This window comes from Emys orbicularis, chromosome 7 (genome assembly GCF_028017835.1).
Source record: "Emys orbicularis isolate rEmyOrb1 chromosome 7, rEmyOrb1.hap1, whole genome shotgun sequence".
NCBI classification, from domain to species: Eukaryota; Metazoa; Chordata; order Testudines; family Emydidae; genus Emys; species Emys orbicularis.
In genome coordinates this window covers 42543559-42560603 of record NC_088689.1, presented here as the reverse complement: position 1 = coordinate 42560603, position 17045 = coordinate 42543559, and the positions used below count along the sequence as shown (strand labels likewise).

The 17045-nt window shown below is 42.9% G+C and overlaps 1 protein-coding gene across 1 annotated transcript in view; it reads left to right on the top strand.

Annotated features, from left to right (window-relative positions):
- The first annotated feature begins 280 nt into the window (after positions 1-280).
- LOC135881171 (microsomal triglyceride transfer protein-like) overlaps positions 281-17045 on the top strand; it is a 36515-nt gene continuing 19750 nt past the window's right edge. Inside the window, exons 1-6 of the mRNA XM_065407719.1 lie at positions 281-347; positions 4044-4225; positions 6096-6239; positions 7502-7609; positions 8108-8224; positions 16679-16818. Coding sequence (XP_065263791.1) covers positions 281-347; positions 4044-4225; positions 6096-6239; positions 7502-7609; positions 8108-8224; positions 16679-16818 — 758 coding nt within the window. The remainder of the gene's footprint in view (positions 348-4043; positions 4226-6095; positions 6240-7501; positions 7610-8107; positions 8225-16678; positions 16819-17045) is intronic.

Sequence of the window (17045 nt, the reverse complement as noted above, 5' to 3'; positions counted from 1 at the left end):
ATTTCCAAACCTTTTATTTCTTTTGCTGCTGTGGCTGCTGCTGCTACTACTGCTGCTGGGGGTTGGAGCAAGGGATTAATGATTTGCTTCTCCTTCAATGTGTAATTCAGGGATAGGGAGAAGGTCAGGCCTGGTCACCTGACATTGTGAATCCTGTCAATTCTGGCCACTCTGGAGGGGGGTTGTTGTATTTTCCTCCTGCCCCGCTTCCTGCCCTGTCTTTTCTTTACCCTTCTCCTCGTTCCCTAGCACTCTGTTTTGCTCACACACAATCCCCACCATGAATTCACAAGCAGCTTCAGGACACATCTGGCTGATTTTCTTTTTCTTTACCAGCTCAGCAAAAGGTAAGTGACTTTGCACTTCAGCTTCTGAAATAACATGAAATGGGAAAGTATCCTGTGGACCTGAGAAACAGGATGCTTGTCACACCTTACACAAAACTCTGTATAATGCCTAGTGCTTACTGGAATTCTAGATCTCAAAATTATAGTCCCACAGTCAAAGAAGGGAAGTAGAAGGAAAGCTCTGAAAATGCTCAGATTTCTAATCTCTTTATGAAGATTTATTAGCATAGCAAGTAACAACAGCTTGTGCATCTCCAGAATTCAGGGACAGGTGGCTGGCTATAACTTAGTTTCAGGCTTCGTGATTAGAAGCTTCTCTCTGGGTGCCTGGAAATACAGGAATACTGGCCTTTCAAGATTCAACTTCATGTAAAAGAGCCAGCACCAGTTACCTCTGATACACAGAGAATGGTTTAAAGAATTCAGCTAGATTTACACCTATGTATCCCTGGATCTACTATGGAGTTTTCCTTTCATGGAGACTTTGGCATCCTTTGGGGAAAGTTTTAAAACCTGTTTTGCTGGTTATTATAAAGGATCAGATGACAGAATTCCAAAACATTTCTACATTCACAATGAATTGGAAGAATAGTAGGTCCTTTTGAGAATTTCAAACACAACTGTATCTTTAGATAATGGATTGAACGGATTATTCCTCATGGCAAAAGCAAACACAAAAATCAGAGTCAATCTTTAAGTATATACAAAGTATAAAATACACAAGAAGATTGATCTCAGATAATTCTAGACATACTACGTAAAATGAAAAATTAAAGAATACTAAGGCTGAGGTAGAAAAACAAAGACATTCTGAGGCAAGGCCTCTCCAGCATCTTTATCCTAGCCTGCTGTGGTTAGGTAAATGATTAAGTTAGGGACAGGGGGTTATGACTTAGCTACACTTCTCATCACTGCTACTTTAAAACAGGCAAAAGAGTGGATGAAAGGGGGAGTATGTCATCTCTTCCCTCACCATCAAATATTCTAGGTTGTCCAAGGTAAGATGGAATGAATGGTCATCTCTGTAAGAATTCTTCAAACTTTGCTGAGCATGAACATATCCATGGAACTGTGCTATAGGACTAGAATTCAGTCCCTGGAAAGAAACCTCTGGCACCGGCAGCAGTGGACAGGAGTAGGAAATGAAAAAGGGACTGACGTCTTCTGTTGAGAGCTAATCTCCAAGGTCCCATATGAGGTCTTGAAGTCCCACGGCAGGGTTCCCGTTTTTATTTACCTTTCAGCAGAATTGTGCAAGCTAATCCTTAATGGGCCAATGAATCAACCACTATCAACCCTATCAATCAAAAGATCTCCTGACACTCAAATATTACAGCGATGGGCGTGTTACAAGAACCTACACAGAATAAAATAGAAAAAAACTGCAGCAAATTAAGGAAGTTTTTACAGGTTTCCACTGGTTGACAATAGCAAATGTTATTGTATTATGATACCAGCAATCTGTAATTCAACAGTTTGTAAGGGATTAAGAAATAGAATGAAGGTTCCCTGTAAATTATGAGTGGATGGAGTTTACATACAGCACTACTCAAAGGTGAATGATAGGGCTACTTAGTAACTTTACCCAAGGTCTCAGAGACCACAGCAGAGAGTGGAAGAAGATCCTCATCTGATATAATTTGTCATAGCTCCATTGTTATAATGCCATTGACTTCAGTAGAGTTATAACAACTTAGACCAGTTGAGGATTTGCTCCAGGCTGTGTATTCAAACTGGTGGTGAGACACTACAGTGCACATAATTAATTTTAATAGGCCCACATTTGGCTGCTAAACTTGCTATGGACCTGTGCTGGGTAATTACATAGACCAATGAACCCTTCCATGCAGTGATTTTGTTAACAAAGGCATCTTACTAAATTTTCATCCTTAGTCCTTGATAAACCCCAGATATATGAGTGATAAGATGGGGAAGGCGGGATCAGGGAATCCATTCATTTATTTTCTCATTTAAACAAAAACACTTTCCCACAACCAAGGAAAGAAAACCAGTACCACTGGGCAAACAGACTTTTGTGCATTTGCTGGAAATGTATATCCATCCCTGAAAAATATAGTGAGTATATTGGTAGTGTAGTAGTGCCCTACTTGTATTGGTTGAAGAGGGGGACTGGGGAATTAAGCATTTTCTAACAAAAACTCATTGTATCCACCTATCAGTATTGGTGCAATATTGTCTATTTCAAAAAGCAAAGCAATACAATTCAGAAGTATTTTCATGAGCCCAAGGGATAAGTCATCGCTGGCAGAGAAGGGAGCGAACTCCATCAGAGTTTGTGAAATCAATCCCAATTCACCCTTCAATCTGATGATGGAACTGTATCAAGGAGCTTTTGATCAGCCTTTTACATTCCCTCCCAGCATCCATTAGAGCCAAGGGGAGTCCCCCTGCCCCTCTTCCCAGCTGAATCTGTAGAAGCTGGGTTGATCTTCTCATCTGAAAGTCACCCTGTTCGCATCAATTCAGCAGCATCCAAATATACGTTTGAGGCTAGAACATCAGCAGGTGTAAATTGGGGTAGCTTCGTTGAAGTTTGGGCTAATTTACACTAATTGAGGATCCAGGCCTTGAAATTCAATTTTCTGAGTTAGATACAATAAATACTGCTAATTCACTCTCAGTTTTAGAAGTGATTCCATTTATTTTTCTGCTCTGTTGTTGATACACTGTAAAATGGAAGAGACAGGCAGATAAAGCAAATAGTTTTGTTGTTGTAACATAAAAATGTTCTTTCCCCTGCCAGTCACTGGGTTAGGCTTTAGTGCAAATTACTCAATGCAACTTTTTAAGGTGATATATATATATAATCTTTCAAGCTTTCAGAGTCAGTGGAGTTGGACAGAGAGAAATCCAAACGACTGTCAGACATGGAAGTAGTTTCATCCCTAGTGTCACTCCACTGGCTTCATCTGCAAATGTACATTGCCAGTATTATCATGGACATTAGAAATAGAAAAGCCCTTTTAGGTCACTTGGCCAGTGCTGGCCAGCCCTGTTCTGTATATTGTTTCTAATGCTTTATGAAGTCTAGTTCTAAATGTCTCCCTGGATGGCAATTCCACCATTTGGGTGATTATGCCACAGGCTACAAATCTTGAGGCCAGGAAGCATTTCTTAGTATTTAGCCTGATTTTTCTCTTTTTAAATTTTAATTCATGGTGCAAGACCCATTACTGGGCTAAAGCTCTCATAATGTCATAAATCACTGGTAGTTTTTGCAGGGTTCCACTTAAAGGCTCTTTGTACAAATCACAGTCTTTGAAACATCTACATCTGTGAGGGGTGAGTTTGTTATTGGCACTTAGTGGGGAAAAGCAGAGCAGAGACACAAGCTCTCAGAAAGCTCAGTCAAATCTAAGGGTGTGGACAAGGTCCTTTCTAATCTTTACTCCTAATTGTACCCCTTTTTTGAAGGGCCCAGGAACAGGAGTTACTAAAGGCAGGATAAGTGGAGGTTCTTTCTACCAACCCAGGCCTCAGTAGCAGGACCAGGGAGAATAAGAAAACATATGTATTTCTCTCAGACAGGTTCTGATCTAAAGCCCATTGAGGTCAATGGGATTCTTTTCATTGCCGCTTAACCTATATGCTGAGATAAATTTGAATCCAAGCCACCATGGGTACTGAAGAATGTGAAAGTGTGTGCGTGGCTTCAGTTCTGGTCTCCTTTCATAGGGAACTTAGAGACACCATCTTTCCAGCCTGGAATCCTCTATCAATACCGCTACTCACTGGAGGTGCAGCTAGATTATGTCTCAAGGTTGTCCTTGCAAGGAAGTCGGATGCGGGCTGAAGCTTTGGTTCAGGTGCATCTGCTCTGGAGAAATCATGCAGGGGAGCAGCTTCTCCAGATCCAGGTATGTGATGGTTTTGTCCCCTAGTACCTGCAGGCCTGAGAAAAGCTATTGGTGCTTCTAGTACCAACAGGCTATGAGGATTTCCTTTTAGTTCAAGTGGTAGAACTACTACTGCTGGATCATCTTGGGCTCCATCGGCAACTGGTTCCTCCCATGTAAGCAGATGAAGTTTTTACTCAGGCATGCTGACTGTGGAGAAACTGGCCAGTGGCTTGTCCTTACCCAAACATTAATAAGCCAGTTTAGGGCCAAAGTGCTTGCCTGAGAGTTTCTTCACTGAATAAACACATAGCAATGCTAACTTCAGTTGGTGGGCACAGGGGACATTCAATCCTAACCATCTTCTGTTTCCGACATAAGTGGTGTCTGTGAAGAGTCTATGAGATATGTTAAAAATAGGGCTGTCAAGCGATTAAAAAAATAATTAACAGCGCGATTAAAAAAATAATTGCCATAAAAATTTTATTGCGATTAATCACATGATTAATCGCACTATTAAACAATAATAGAATACAATTTATTTAAATATTTTGGGATGTTTTCTACATTTTCAAATATATTGATTTCAATTACAAAACAGAATACAAAGTGTAGCGTGCTCAATTTATATTTATTTTTATTACAAATATTTGCACTGTAAAAAAAACAAAAGAAATTTTATTTTTCAATTCACCTAATACAATGTAGTGCAATCTCTTTGTCATGAAAGTTGAACTTACAAATGTAGAATTATGTACACAAATAACTGCACTCAAAAACAAAACAACGTAAAACTTTAGAGCCTACAAGTCCATTCAGTCCTACTTCTTGTTCAGCCAATCCCTCAGACAAACAAGTTTGTTTATATTTATGGGAGACAATGCTGCCCGATTCTTGTTTACAATGTCACTTGAAAGTGAGAACAGTTGCTCACATGGCATTGTTGTAGCTGGTGTTGCAAGATATTTACGTGTCAGATGCGCTAAATATTCATATGTCCCTTCATGTTTGAACCACCATTCCAGAGGACATGCGTCCATGCTGATGATGGGTTCTGCTTGACAACGATCAAAAGCAGTGTGGACCAATACATGTTCATTTTCATCATCTGAGTCAGATGCCACCAGCAGAAGGTTGGGGTTGTTGTTTTTTTTGGTGGTTCGGGTTCTGTAGTTTCCGCATCAGAGTGTTGCTCCACACCTCGTCCCTCTCAGATTTTGGATGGCACTTCAGATTCTTAAACCTTGGATCCAGTGCTGTAGCTATCTTTAGAAATCTCACATTGGCACCTTCTTCGCGTTTTGTCAAATCTGCAGTGAAAGTGTTCTTGAAACGAACAATATGTACTGAGTCATCATCTGAGACTGCCATAACATGAAATATATGGCAGAATGTGGGTAACACAAAGCAGTTATGTAACAAAAAAATCTACTGTAAATTGCACTTTCACGATAAAGAGATCGCACTACAGTACTTGTATGAGGTGAATTGAAAAATACTATTTCTTTTGTTTATTGCTTTTACAGTGCAAATATTTGTAATAAAAAATAATATAAAGTGAGCACTGTACACTTTGTATTCTGTGTTGTAATTGAAATCAATATATTTGAAAATATAGAAGAACATCCAACAATATTTAATAATTTTCAATTGGTATTCTATTGTTTAGCAGTGTGATTAAAACTGCGATTAATCATGATTAATTTTTTTAATCGCGATTAATTTTTTTGAATTAATCGCGTGAGTTAACTGCGATTAATAGACAGCCCTAGTTAAAAATGAACTCTGTGGCTCCCTTCAAGTCAAATGGCCGGAGATGCTGGGAAGTGGGACACACACACGCTCTGTGACCCATACCCTCATACCTTCCATCTGTCTTTTGTGGTTTTAGATCCAAGACCTAAAAGTCTACCATGATTCAAAACATGAGAAGATTCAGAATGTAACCAGAGACCCATCCACTGAGGTTGTGCTGGGCAAAGAGGACACCGCAGAGCTTCAGCTGCCAGTTTTCCTCCACTGGAATAATGGGAAGGTGTGTTAATAGTACCCCACCCACAGACACACCAAAAGCACCTCCCATCCTTATTCGAACCCTGAGGAGTCCCTCATTTCCCCTGCTTTACATTCTTGCCACTCTCAGTATGTGGCAAGCAGCACTCCTCTGGCCATGGACCCCAAGATGAAACTCTCCTCAGATGCTATCAGTGCTGCTGTTTAACTGGCTAGTGGGAGAGACTGTTGAGTAGCAGAAGGCATTCCCTTTCTGGGAATAAGTGCCCTACCCCAGCCTTTCAGTGCCTAAACACCTGCCAGCCCAGACAGTTAGTCACTTCACTTCATGCACTAATGGAAGGCACTCCAATATTATGGTGAGGAGTGTGCTATGAGCACCTCTATAGAACAGAATAGAGCAAATGAAAGAATTTGGAAGTAGATCTCCTGCACAGCTGTGGGACTATAGAGTCAGCCAGTGGGCTCCAGGTGTGATAGTTCTGTTGAAATAGAATAGTCTTGAGCAGTCTGGGTTAGCAGTGGTGGCTCTAGGTCAAATTTTTAGGTGGGAGAGTGTTGGTTATTACTGCATAGAAGCTGATTACTTAAGAGAACTCTTGAAAGCTCTCCTACACTCCCCATCCTACTCAGACAGTCTCGCCTCTGCTGTGACTTATAGGTTGTTCAGGGAGGTACCGACACTCTTTCTGAAGTCCTGCTATTGCTACAAAGCCCCCTGCTCTGTCATACATTACACAATTGGGTGGTCTATAGGAGCTGCCCCTGCACTGGTCCTACATTTACTGTTCAGTTAACAGCTGTGGATGCCTCATAGGATTCGGATGAAGATAAAAGAATGTTATTTCGACTCAGTAGAGCAGTGTTCCAGGTACCCACAGGTGGAACTGCCACTGCTTTAAGGTTTGCGCAAAGTGCAGAGGCCTCACTTTTTAAAAAGACTTTGTAGCCATAAATGTATTGTGAAATTAAGCCCGTGCTAGTCAGGGATATCAGGGTTTGTTTTTTTTTAAGCCTTTCAAAACAGTGTAATTGTCACCTAGTTCTAGTACAGTGGCAGCACAATGAATGTTTCTCTCATCCCCCATGGAGTCCCATGCCTGAGGTTCTCCCTACTGCCCCCTCATCTGAAATTTTTCTCCACCTTGAACTGCAAGATCAGTCTAGAAAACCCTTCTGAGAGCCTGGGGAGAGGGCAATTCTCTCATTATCATGCTGAGTTCTTGTCCCTTTCTCAGCAGAGTCTGGGATTCTCTCCCATAAATCATAAATTTCTTCTCATAGGTAGAAGGCATCTACGGAGATAAAGGAGGAAGGTCCCAGACCTTGAATCTGAAACAGGGCCTCATCAGTCTCCTCCAATTCCAGCCACATTCTGGGACAGCAACTGAGGTAGGAGCAGAATATAGTTTTTTGGGTGTTTTTTTCCCCCAAAGAAAAAGATGCAGGAACTTGATCTTAGTGCATCAATAAAACCATCCCTGGAGTGAGAGGGTGTTTCCCTCTCCAAACCTATTCTTCTTTTCTGCAATTGCTAATTAATGCTAGTTACAATAATGTTTTTCATAATTTCTGTCATTATATTCATGCTCTTTTTGTGTTTACTTGCTATAATGACTTAAATGTCAAACACCCATTTGGGTGTGCAGTTGCCTGATTTTATACACTCAGTTTGTTGCAGTAACTATGCTAGCTAGAATAGGCATGTGGTTTTTGAGCCTCATTTTCAAAATATGGCCCTGTATCTGGTTCTGTGCAGATTTTCTACATAATCTGTTCAAATTGGATTGAATCATTTTTATGTATAGTGAACTGTATTTTATTCTGCCACAAATTCTACTCACACATTATCATTTCATGACATGATTTCTTATATTTGTTTGGCTTCAGGAGGATGTTTCTGGGAGCTGTCAAGTCACATATGTTGTTTCCGAGGATTCCATTGTAAAGACAAAAGATCTGCAAAGCTGCACAAGGCCAAAGTTTGGATTCACCTCCGTTAACAAAGCAAGTCCATTCCTACATTGGTGGTGGTGGGTTAGAATGTTCCTGCCAGGGCCGGCTCCAGGCACCAGCTGAGCAAGCTGGTGCTTGTGGCGGCAGATTGTTCGAGGCGGCATTCTGCCCAATCCTAGGGCGGCACGGCTGCTTTTTTTTTTTTTGTTCCGCTCCGGCCGCCCTGTACGGGGCGGCGGCGCGGAGAACCAGAGCGCCCTGCAGTGCAGTCCTCTTCCTTTCTTCTCCGCCGACCGGAGCGGAGCCCTCGCGGCAGGTGGCGGCGCAGCGGGAGGGGCCGCGTGGCAGCGCCCCTGCTGTAGCCCTGGCCGCCCCCTTCTCTCTCTCTCCCACCCACTCCCCCCCACTCCCCCCCCCCCCAGCCGGTCCCCCTGCACCCGCGCTCCGGCCGCGCCGCAGGGTTTTTTGTTTTGTTTTTTGTTTTTGCTTTGCCGTTCTGGCCGCCCCGTTTTTTTTTTGCTTGGGGCGGCCAAAAAGCCAGAGCCGGCCCTGGTTCCTGCCCCAGTCACACCCCTTTTAAATGTACTACACTTCTCCAGATCTTACCTTAGGGTCAGTAACTTCAGGGAGGTCCCAGAGTGAACAGTCTCAGGTGTATTATGATCATTTCATGCTGGGGCTTAAAGAAAGCTTTGAAAAGAAAGAAAAGTTCATTTTTGAAGCCTCCTTGGGGTCTCTTCTGCCAAAGCTTGGTGGTTACTGAAAAATTAAGGCAGAATCAGATTAAATGATCATTCTGAGCCTCATGCTCAAAAGGAGCAAAGGAGACTGAATATCCAGAAATATTTGCTAATAGTGAAATCAATTGGATTGTGGAAGTGGAAGAGTGTGACAAGGGAAATGGCAGAAGCCCCAATGGCTGGTTTCAGGCATTCAGACCTGGTAAAATTAGGTACAATTCTAATGATGCTAGTGGCCTTACATCTGCCTATGCCAAGAGTGATTTGACCCATATCTTAGATTTCACTGAAAGCACTGGAGAATAAACTGTAGGGAACGAACCTGCACTTTAGGTGACCTAATAGGAATATTTATATAAAAAAAGCCATTTAAATGTAAACATGGCACATTTCCCACAGAAAATAATGGAATTTCTACCAGGACCAAATTCATGAGGACACAGGTTTGTCCAGGGTGGATGTGTGTGTGAGGATAAGGTTGAAGGCAGTGGTAGAACTTTAGGGCTCAGTCTAATAATTCCCATTGAGTTAATGGAAGTCCTGATCAGGATCAGGACAATAGTGCCTTCACTGGGCTGAGAGACAACATGGTCAAGTGAACTGAGTGCTTGGCTAGAGCTCAGGAGACCTGAATTCCATTCCTGACTCTCCCACAGGCCTGTAGTATGACCTCTCTGAACCTCAGTTTTCCCATCTGTAAAACAAAGCTAATGATACTGACCCACCATTGTAAAGTGTTTTGAAATCCACAGATGTAAATCACTGTATAAGAGCCGGGTGTTATTACTCCTATAATTCACTATGTAAACTGGGTCACTGTATCTCATGTACAAACATTCACAAAGCAAACCCGGTAGTTTCCTGCAGCTCTATTCTTCCCCTGTGACTTCCCCATTCATAAAGAATCCTCCAGATAATGGCCCAGGTGCTCAGATGTCTCCTGAAGTTATCAGAGGTCTCTGAGTGAAGTTGAGGGCAGCAGAGAGGTGATGGTGAAGTCCGGCAAGTGTGTCATTTCTTTGGAAAACAAAAGAATCTTGTGCAAGGTCACTCTGCAGCACAGCAAGGGAGCCAAGCATTTTTGGCTTGGGTTCACTTTTGATAATTTGTGCTTTTTCTCTCTTTTTTACTTGGTGAATGGCCTTGTGAATAAGCACACTAACCCAGGAGGCTTTCCCTTTCTGTGCTTTCCTTTTTCACAGGAGATTGCGGGGTGGGGGTAAGGGTATTTCTGGTGAAATTTGCTGGATTGACACTGCTGCAGAATGAAGCTTCTCTTTATCCACAAAAGATCCCCTCACATTGCCCCTTTAATATGATTTGGTCACACTCTGTATTAGGAATCTATTTACACATTGTTTATAAGGGGTTACTAAACAAATAATAGATGTTACAAATGTGAGTTGTTTGCATTATAGATGGTTATAAGCATAACAGTAGAAGAACATAAGAACATAAGAAAGGCCGTACTGGGTCAGACCAAAGGTCCATCTAGCCCAGTATCTGTCTACCGACAGTGGCCAATGCCAGGTGCCCCAGAGGGAGTGAACCTAACAGGCAATGATCAAGTGATCTCTCTCCTGCCATCCATCTCCATCCTCTGACGAACAGAGGCTAGGGACACCATTCTTACCCATCCTGGCTAATAGCCATTTATGGACTTAGCCACCATGAATTTATCCAGTCCCCTTTTAAACATTGTTATAGTCCTAGCCTTCACAATCTCCTCAGGTAAGGAGTTCCACAAATTGACTGTGCGCTGTGTGAAGAAGAACTTCCTTTTATATGTTTTAAACCTGCTGCCTATTAATTTCATTTGGTGACCCCTAGTTCTTGTATTATGGGAATAAGTAAATAACTTTTCCTTATCCACTTTCTCAACATCACTCATGATTTTATATACCTCTATCATGTCCCCCCTTAGTCTTCTCTTTTCCAAACTGAAGAGTCCTAGCCTCTTTAATCTTTCCTCATATGGGACCCTCTCTAAACCCTTAATCATTTTAGTTGCTCTTTTCTGAACCTTTTCTAGTGCTAGAATATCTTTTTTGAGGTGAGGAGACCACATCTGTACACAGTATTCGAGATGTAGGCGTACCATGGATTTATATAAGGGCAATAATATATTCTCAGTCTTATTCTCTATCCCCTTTTTAATGATTCCTAACATCCTGTTTGCTTTTTTGACCGCCTCTGCACACTGCGTGGACATCTTTAGAGAACTATCCACGATGACGCCAAGATCTTTTTCCTGACTCGTTGTAGCTAAATTAGCTCCCATCATGTTGTATGTATAGTTGGGGTTATTTTTTCCAATGTGCATTACTTTACATTTATCCACATTAAATTTCATTTGCCATTTTGCTGCCCAATCACTTAGTTTTGTGAGATCTTTTTGAAGCTCTTCACAATCTGCTTTGGTCTTAACTATCTTGAGTAGTTTAGTATCATCTGCAAACTTTGCCACCTCACTGTTTACCCCTTTCTCCAGATCATTTATGAATAAATTGAATAGGATTAGTCCTAGGACTGACCCTTGGGGAACACCACTAGTTACCCCTCTCCATTCTGAGAATTTACCATTAATTCCTACCCTTTGTTCCCTGTCCTTTAACCAGTTCTCAATCCATGAAAGGACCTTCCCTTTTATCCCATGACAGCTTAATTTACGTAAGAGCCTTTGGTGAGGGACCTTGTCAAAGGCTTTCTGGAAATCTAAGTACACTATGTCCACCGGATCCCCCTTGTCCACATGTTTGTTGACCCCTTCAAAGAACTCTAATAGATTAGTAAGACACGATTTCCCTTTACAGAAACCATGTTGACTATTGCTCAAGAGTTTATGTTTTTCTATGTGTCTGACAATTTTGTTCTTTACTATTGTTTCAACTAATTTGCCCGGTACCGACGTTAGACTTACCGGTCTGTAATTGCCGGGATCACCCCTAGAGCCCTTTTTAAATATTGGCGTTACATTAGCTAACTTCCAGTCATTGGGTACCGAAGCCGATTTAAAGGACAGGTTACAAACCTTAGTTAATAGTTCCGCAACTTCACATTTGAGTTCTTTCAGAACTCTTGGGTGAATGCCATCTGGTCCCGGTGACTTGTTAATGTTGAGTTTATCAATTAATTCCAAAACCTCCTCTAGTGATACTTCAATCTGTGACAGTTCCTCAGATTTGTCACCTACAAAAGCCAGCTCAGGTTTGGGAATCTCCCTAACATCCTCAGCCGTGAAGACTGAAGCAAAGAATCCATTTAGTTTCTCCGCAATGACTTTATCATCTTTAAGCGCTCCTTTTGTATTTTCATCGTCAAGGGGCCCCACTGGTTGTTTAGCAGGCTTCCTGCTTCTGATGTACTTAAAAAACATTTTGTTATTACCTTTGGAGTTTTTGGCTAGCCGTTCTTCAAACTCCTCTTTGGCTTTTCTTATTACACTCTTGCACTTAAGTTGGCAGTGTTTGTGCTCCTTTCTATTTGCCTCACTAGGATTTGACTTCCACTTTTTAAAGGAAGTCTTTTTATCTCTCACTGCTTCTTTTACATGGTTGTTAAGCCACGGTGGCTCTTTTTTAGTTCTTTTACTGTTTTTCTTAATTTGGGGTATACATTGAAGTTGAGCCTCTATTATGGTGTCTTTAAAAAGGGCCCACGCAACTTGCAGGGATTTCACTTTAGTCACTGTACCTTTTAACTTTTGTCTAACTAACCCCCTCATTTTTGTATAGTTCCCCCTTTTGAAATTAAAGGCCACAGTGTTGGGCAGTTGAGGTGTTCTTCCCACCACAGGGATGTTGAATGCTATTGTATTATGGTCACTATTTCCAAGCGGTCCCGCTATAGTTACCTCTTGGACCAGCTCCTGCGCTCCACTCAGGATTAAATCTAGAGTCGCCTCTCCCCTTGTGGGTTCCCGTACCAGCTGCTCCATGAAGCAGTCATTTAAAGTATCGAGAAATTTTATCTCTGCATTTCGTCCTGAAGTGAAATGTTCCCAGTCAATATGGGGATAATTGAAATCCCCCACTATTATTGGGTTCTTAATTTTGATAGCCTCTCTAATTTCCCTTAGCATTTCATCATCACTATTACTGTCCTGGTCAGGTGGTCGATAATAGATCCCTAATGTTATATTTTTACTAGAGCATGAAATTTCTATCCATAGAGACTCTATGGAACCTGTGGATTCGCTTAAGATTTTTACTTCATTTGAATCTACACTTTCTTTAACATATAGTGCCACTCCTCCCCCTGCACGGCCTGTTCTGTCCTTCCGATATATTTTGTACCCCGGAATGATTGTGTCCCATTGATTGCTCTCAGTCCACCAGGTTTCTGTGATGCCTATTATATCTATATCCTCCTTTATCACAAGGCACTCTAGTTCACCCATCTTATTATTTAGACTTCTGGCATTTGTGTACAAGCACTTTAAAAACTTGTCCCTGTTTATTAGCCTGCCTTTTTCTGATGTGCCAGATTCTTTTTTATGTGACTGTTTATCATCTGATCCGGCCCTTACATTATACTTTTCAGTCCTCTGCTCCTGACTATAACCTGGAGATTCTCTATCATCAGACTCTCCCCTAAGAGAAGTCTGTGTCCGATCCACACGCTCCTCTGCAGCAGTCGGCTTTCCCCCATCTCCTAGTTTAAAAACTGCTCTACAACCTTTTTAATGTTTAGTGCCAGCAGTCTGGTTCCACTTTGGTTTAGGTGGAGCCCATCTCTCCTGTATAGGCTCCTCCCATCCCAGAAGTTTCCCCAGTTCCTAATGAACGTGAACCCCTCCTCTCTACACCATCGTCTCATCCACGCATTGAGACTCTGAAGCTCTGCCTGCCTACCTGGCCCTGCGCGTGGAACTGGGAGCATTTCTGAAAATGCCACCATAGAGGTCCTGGATTTCAGTCTCTTCCCTAGCAGCCTAAATTTGGCTTCCAGGACATCTCTCCTACCCTTCCCTATGTCATTGGTACCTACATGTACCACGACCACCGGCTCCTCCCCAGCACTACACATAAGTCTATCTAGATGCCTCGAGAGATCCGTAACCTTCGCACCAGGCAGGCAAGTCACCATATGGTTCTCCCGGTCATCACAGACCCAGCTATCTACATTTCTAATAATCGACTCTCCCATTACTAACACCTGCCTTTTCCTAGAAACTGGAGTTCCCTCCCCCGGAGAGGCAACCTCAGTGCGAGAGGCAACCCCAGAACCATCTGGAAGGAGGGTCCCAACTACGGGAAAGTTTCCCTCTGCTCCCATTGACTGCTCTACTTCCCTGGGCCCTTCTTCCTCCTTAACAGCACAGGTGCTGTCTAAGCGGAGGTGGGACAATTCTACAGTGTCCCGGAAAGCCTCATCAACATACCTCTCTGCCTCTCTCAGCTCCTCCAGTTCCGCCACCCTGGCCTCCAAAGTCCGTACATGGTCTCTGAGGGCCAGGAGCTCCTTGCACCGACTGCACACATACGCCACCCGCCCACAGGGCAGGTAATCATACATGCAACAGTCGGTGCAATAAACTGGATAGCCCCCACTCTGCTGCTGGGCTTCTGCCTGCATTGTATCCTAGTTAGTGAAAGGGTGGTTTACAGAAGGGAGTTTTGGAATGTGGTTTGGTTTATAGGTTTTAGGGGGGGGCCACGGGGATGGGGTTACGGCTGGCGAGGGACTCCCACTCCCTTCCCACTCCCCTTCTAAACTCCCTTGCGAAACTCCCTGTTAGCAGCCCCTGTTCGCAAAGCTGCAGCCCCTGTTCGCAAAGAAGATGTTATAGATCTTAGAAGATGTTATAGATATTTATGAGCCATGGTTATAGTGACCTGCTAGGCTTTATAACAATCTATAACATCTGTTACTAATTCCCTGAACCATAATCCCCCCCCCCCAATTAAGGGTATCCCTTAATTGCAAGGATATTGGGGGTGAGGATGGGAGTTGTCTCTCTAGATTGTCTGAATGTTTGTGACCAGAATGAGTGTGATATGAGACAAAGGCAATAGGGAGTTACCTAGAAAGAGAGCTGAAGACAGTCAGACCTGTAGTGCTGTCATCAGAGGCTGATGGAACGCCATTCAGAATCCATTGCTATTGCCGTGAGAGGCATTCATTTCACATTTGTTTAGCTAGTGATTGCACAGAGCACTGTGTATCTCTTGATGACTAAAAGAAACAGCCAAGCCACCCAAAGCATAAGAGATGCCCTGTGTTAATACATTTTGTTATTCATCTCTGGAGACCAGGGCTCAAATATGGAGTAAGTCAAAAGTGAAATGTGTTTGGTGAGCTCAATATAGTCCCTGGGACATGTGCCCATAGCACAAAACCACTTCACAAAATTATGTATCAAAACCCATCTTCAGTGCCTTTTCCTGGGCCACTACTTGTGCAGTCCTGTGCTGTACATGAGTGATTAGAGGCTGGCTGACCCCAGACAGTAATTCTTTCTCCCCTAGTCCAAAATCCCTTCCTGCTACTTTCACCCTGAGAAAGCGTCACTATTTTTCCCGTTAGCTAAGGCTTTGGCAATGACAATTTGTAATACATGGAACATTCCACTGGGTGTCACTGTTCCTCCACACTAATCTCCTCTATAGCGTGGGAACCTGACAGGAAACATCTCTCTTTAGTTTAAGTGCTCTGGTGCTGAACATGGCGCCAGATGTATCTTGGAAGACCCACTCCTCCCATGCAGGCTGAATGTTCCTCTTAGAGCCTGTTGTTCCACTTACAGAACATTGCTGGTGGGAGTTATGCACGTTCTGGCAGCAGTGAAGGGATTAGCAAGATCCTACTGGTGCCCAGAGAATGCCCTAAGAGTAACTATTAACGTTGTGCTCTACAGTTAGATATAGAAAATAGAGTAGGCATTTCTTTATTTTTCCTTACATACATTTTAAGATGAATCTGGTGTTCATGAAAGGGTAGGATTGAGATAACAACCTTTCTCCGCAGCCCCCAGCCTTGTTGAAGATGGCCCCACTCAGCTCTGCCAGCCCACAGTTCAGGAACTGAACTAGACTGTTCCATTCTTGGGCCCTACCCCATACAGTTATTCCAATGCACTTGAGCTCTCAGATAAAGCGTCTCCAACTGTCCTACTCCTGTCCTCTCACAGCTCAGTCAGCCTTCCTCATTCCTTTTCTAGCTATTCCAAGCCTGTGCCACCTCCCAGCTCTTCAGTGCACTTAGCTGTAACCTGAAGCAGTCCCCCATAGTCTACTACTAGATCCCAGCTCAGTTTAGCAAATAGACACCAGTCTTAACCTGCAACAACCACTGATATCCCTGCCTTGGATTCCTAAATAGCTCTGTCTCTGTACTTTACTTCTGATCTGACCCACCCTCTGCTGAACCACCTCTTAGTTCTGCTATTGCATCTCAATCCCAAGTTACAGTATGCCTTGTCATTATAGTCCTGGACTCCACACAATATTGCCAATATATGCGATGCAGGACCTCCTACTATTATAGTCATAGATCTGTCCGGGCACCTCAAGCCCCACAAACAACATCCCCTCCTAGTTCAGTCCTGGGCATCTTCCCTAATGACCAGAAATAGACAAAGCTGCCAAATTGTGTGGTGGTTCTGTCATGAGGTGGTTCTTTCATCCAGTAGGCTCCAGGGTAAGACTATCAAATGCATAGACACAACTTTTGTTAGAAATAAAAAGGAGAGCAAACATTGAAAGGAGAAAGAGAAAGGAATAGATTGGCAAAAAGATAATGTGTTCGTTCCATTCTTTTGCAGATTTTTGGAGTTCTGTGGCAACCCACCAGCAAAAGCTTTTACTCTGTACAAGGAAGTCTCATCCAGTCAGTGCTGTCGGAGGAAAGCCACGTGGTGTCTCCAACCTTGAAGTCCTCCATTGGCACCAAGATCATGTCAAGGTTAGTGCTGTGCTGGTTCCAGGGGCTTGCATACACTGAGTAGGCTGGAATGGGATCAATGTCTGCCTACCAGAGATACACTCCTCCCGTGTGGGCTTGATGTCCTTGTTGTGTCTTGATGTGGGCCGTGGAGAGATGGTGTGAGATAAAAATTGGGCATACTGAAAAAATCATCCCAGAGGATTTATATTTTCTGGCTCCTACATAAGCCCAGGGCAGGCTACAGG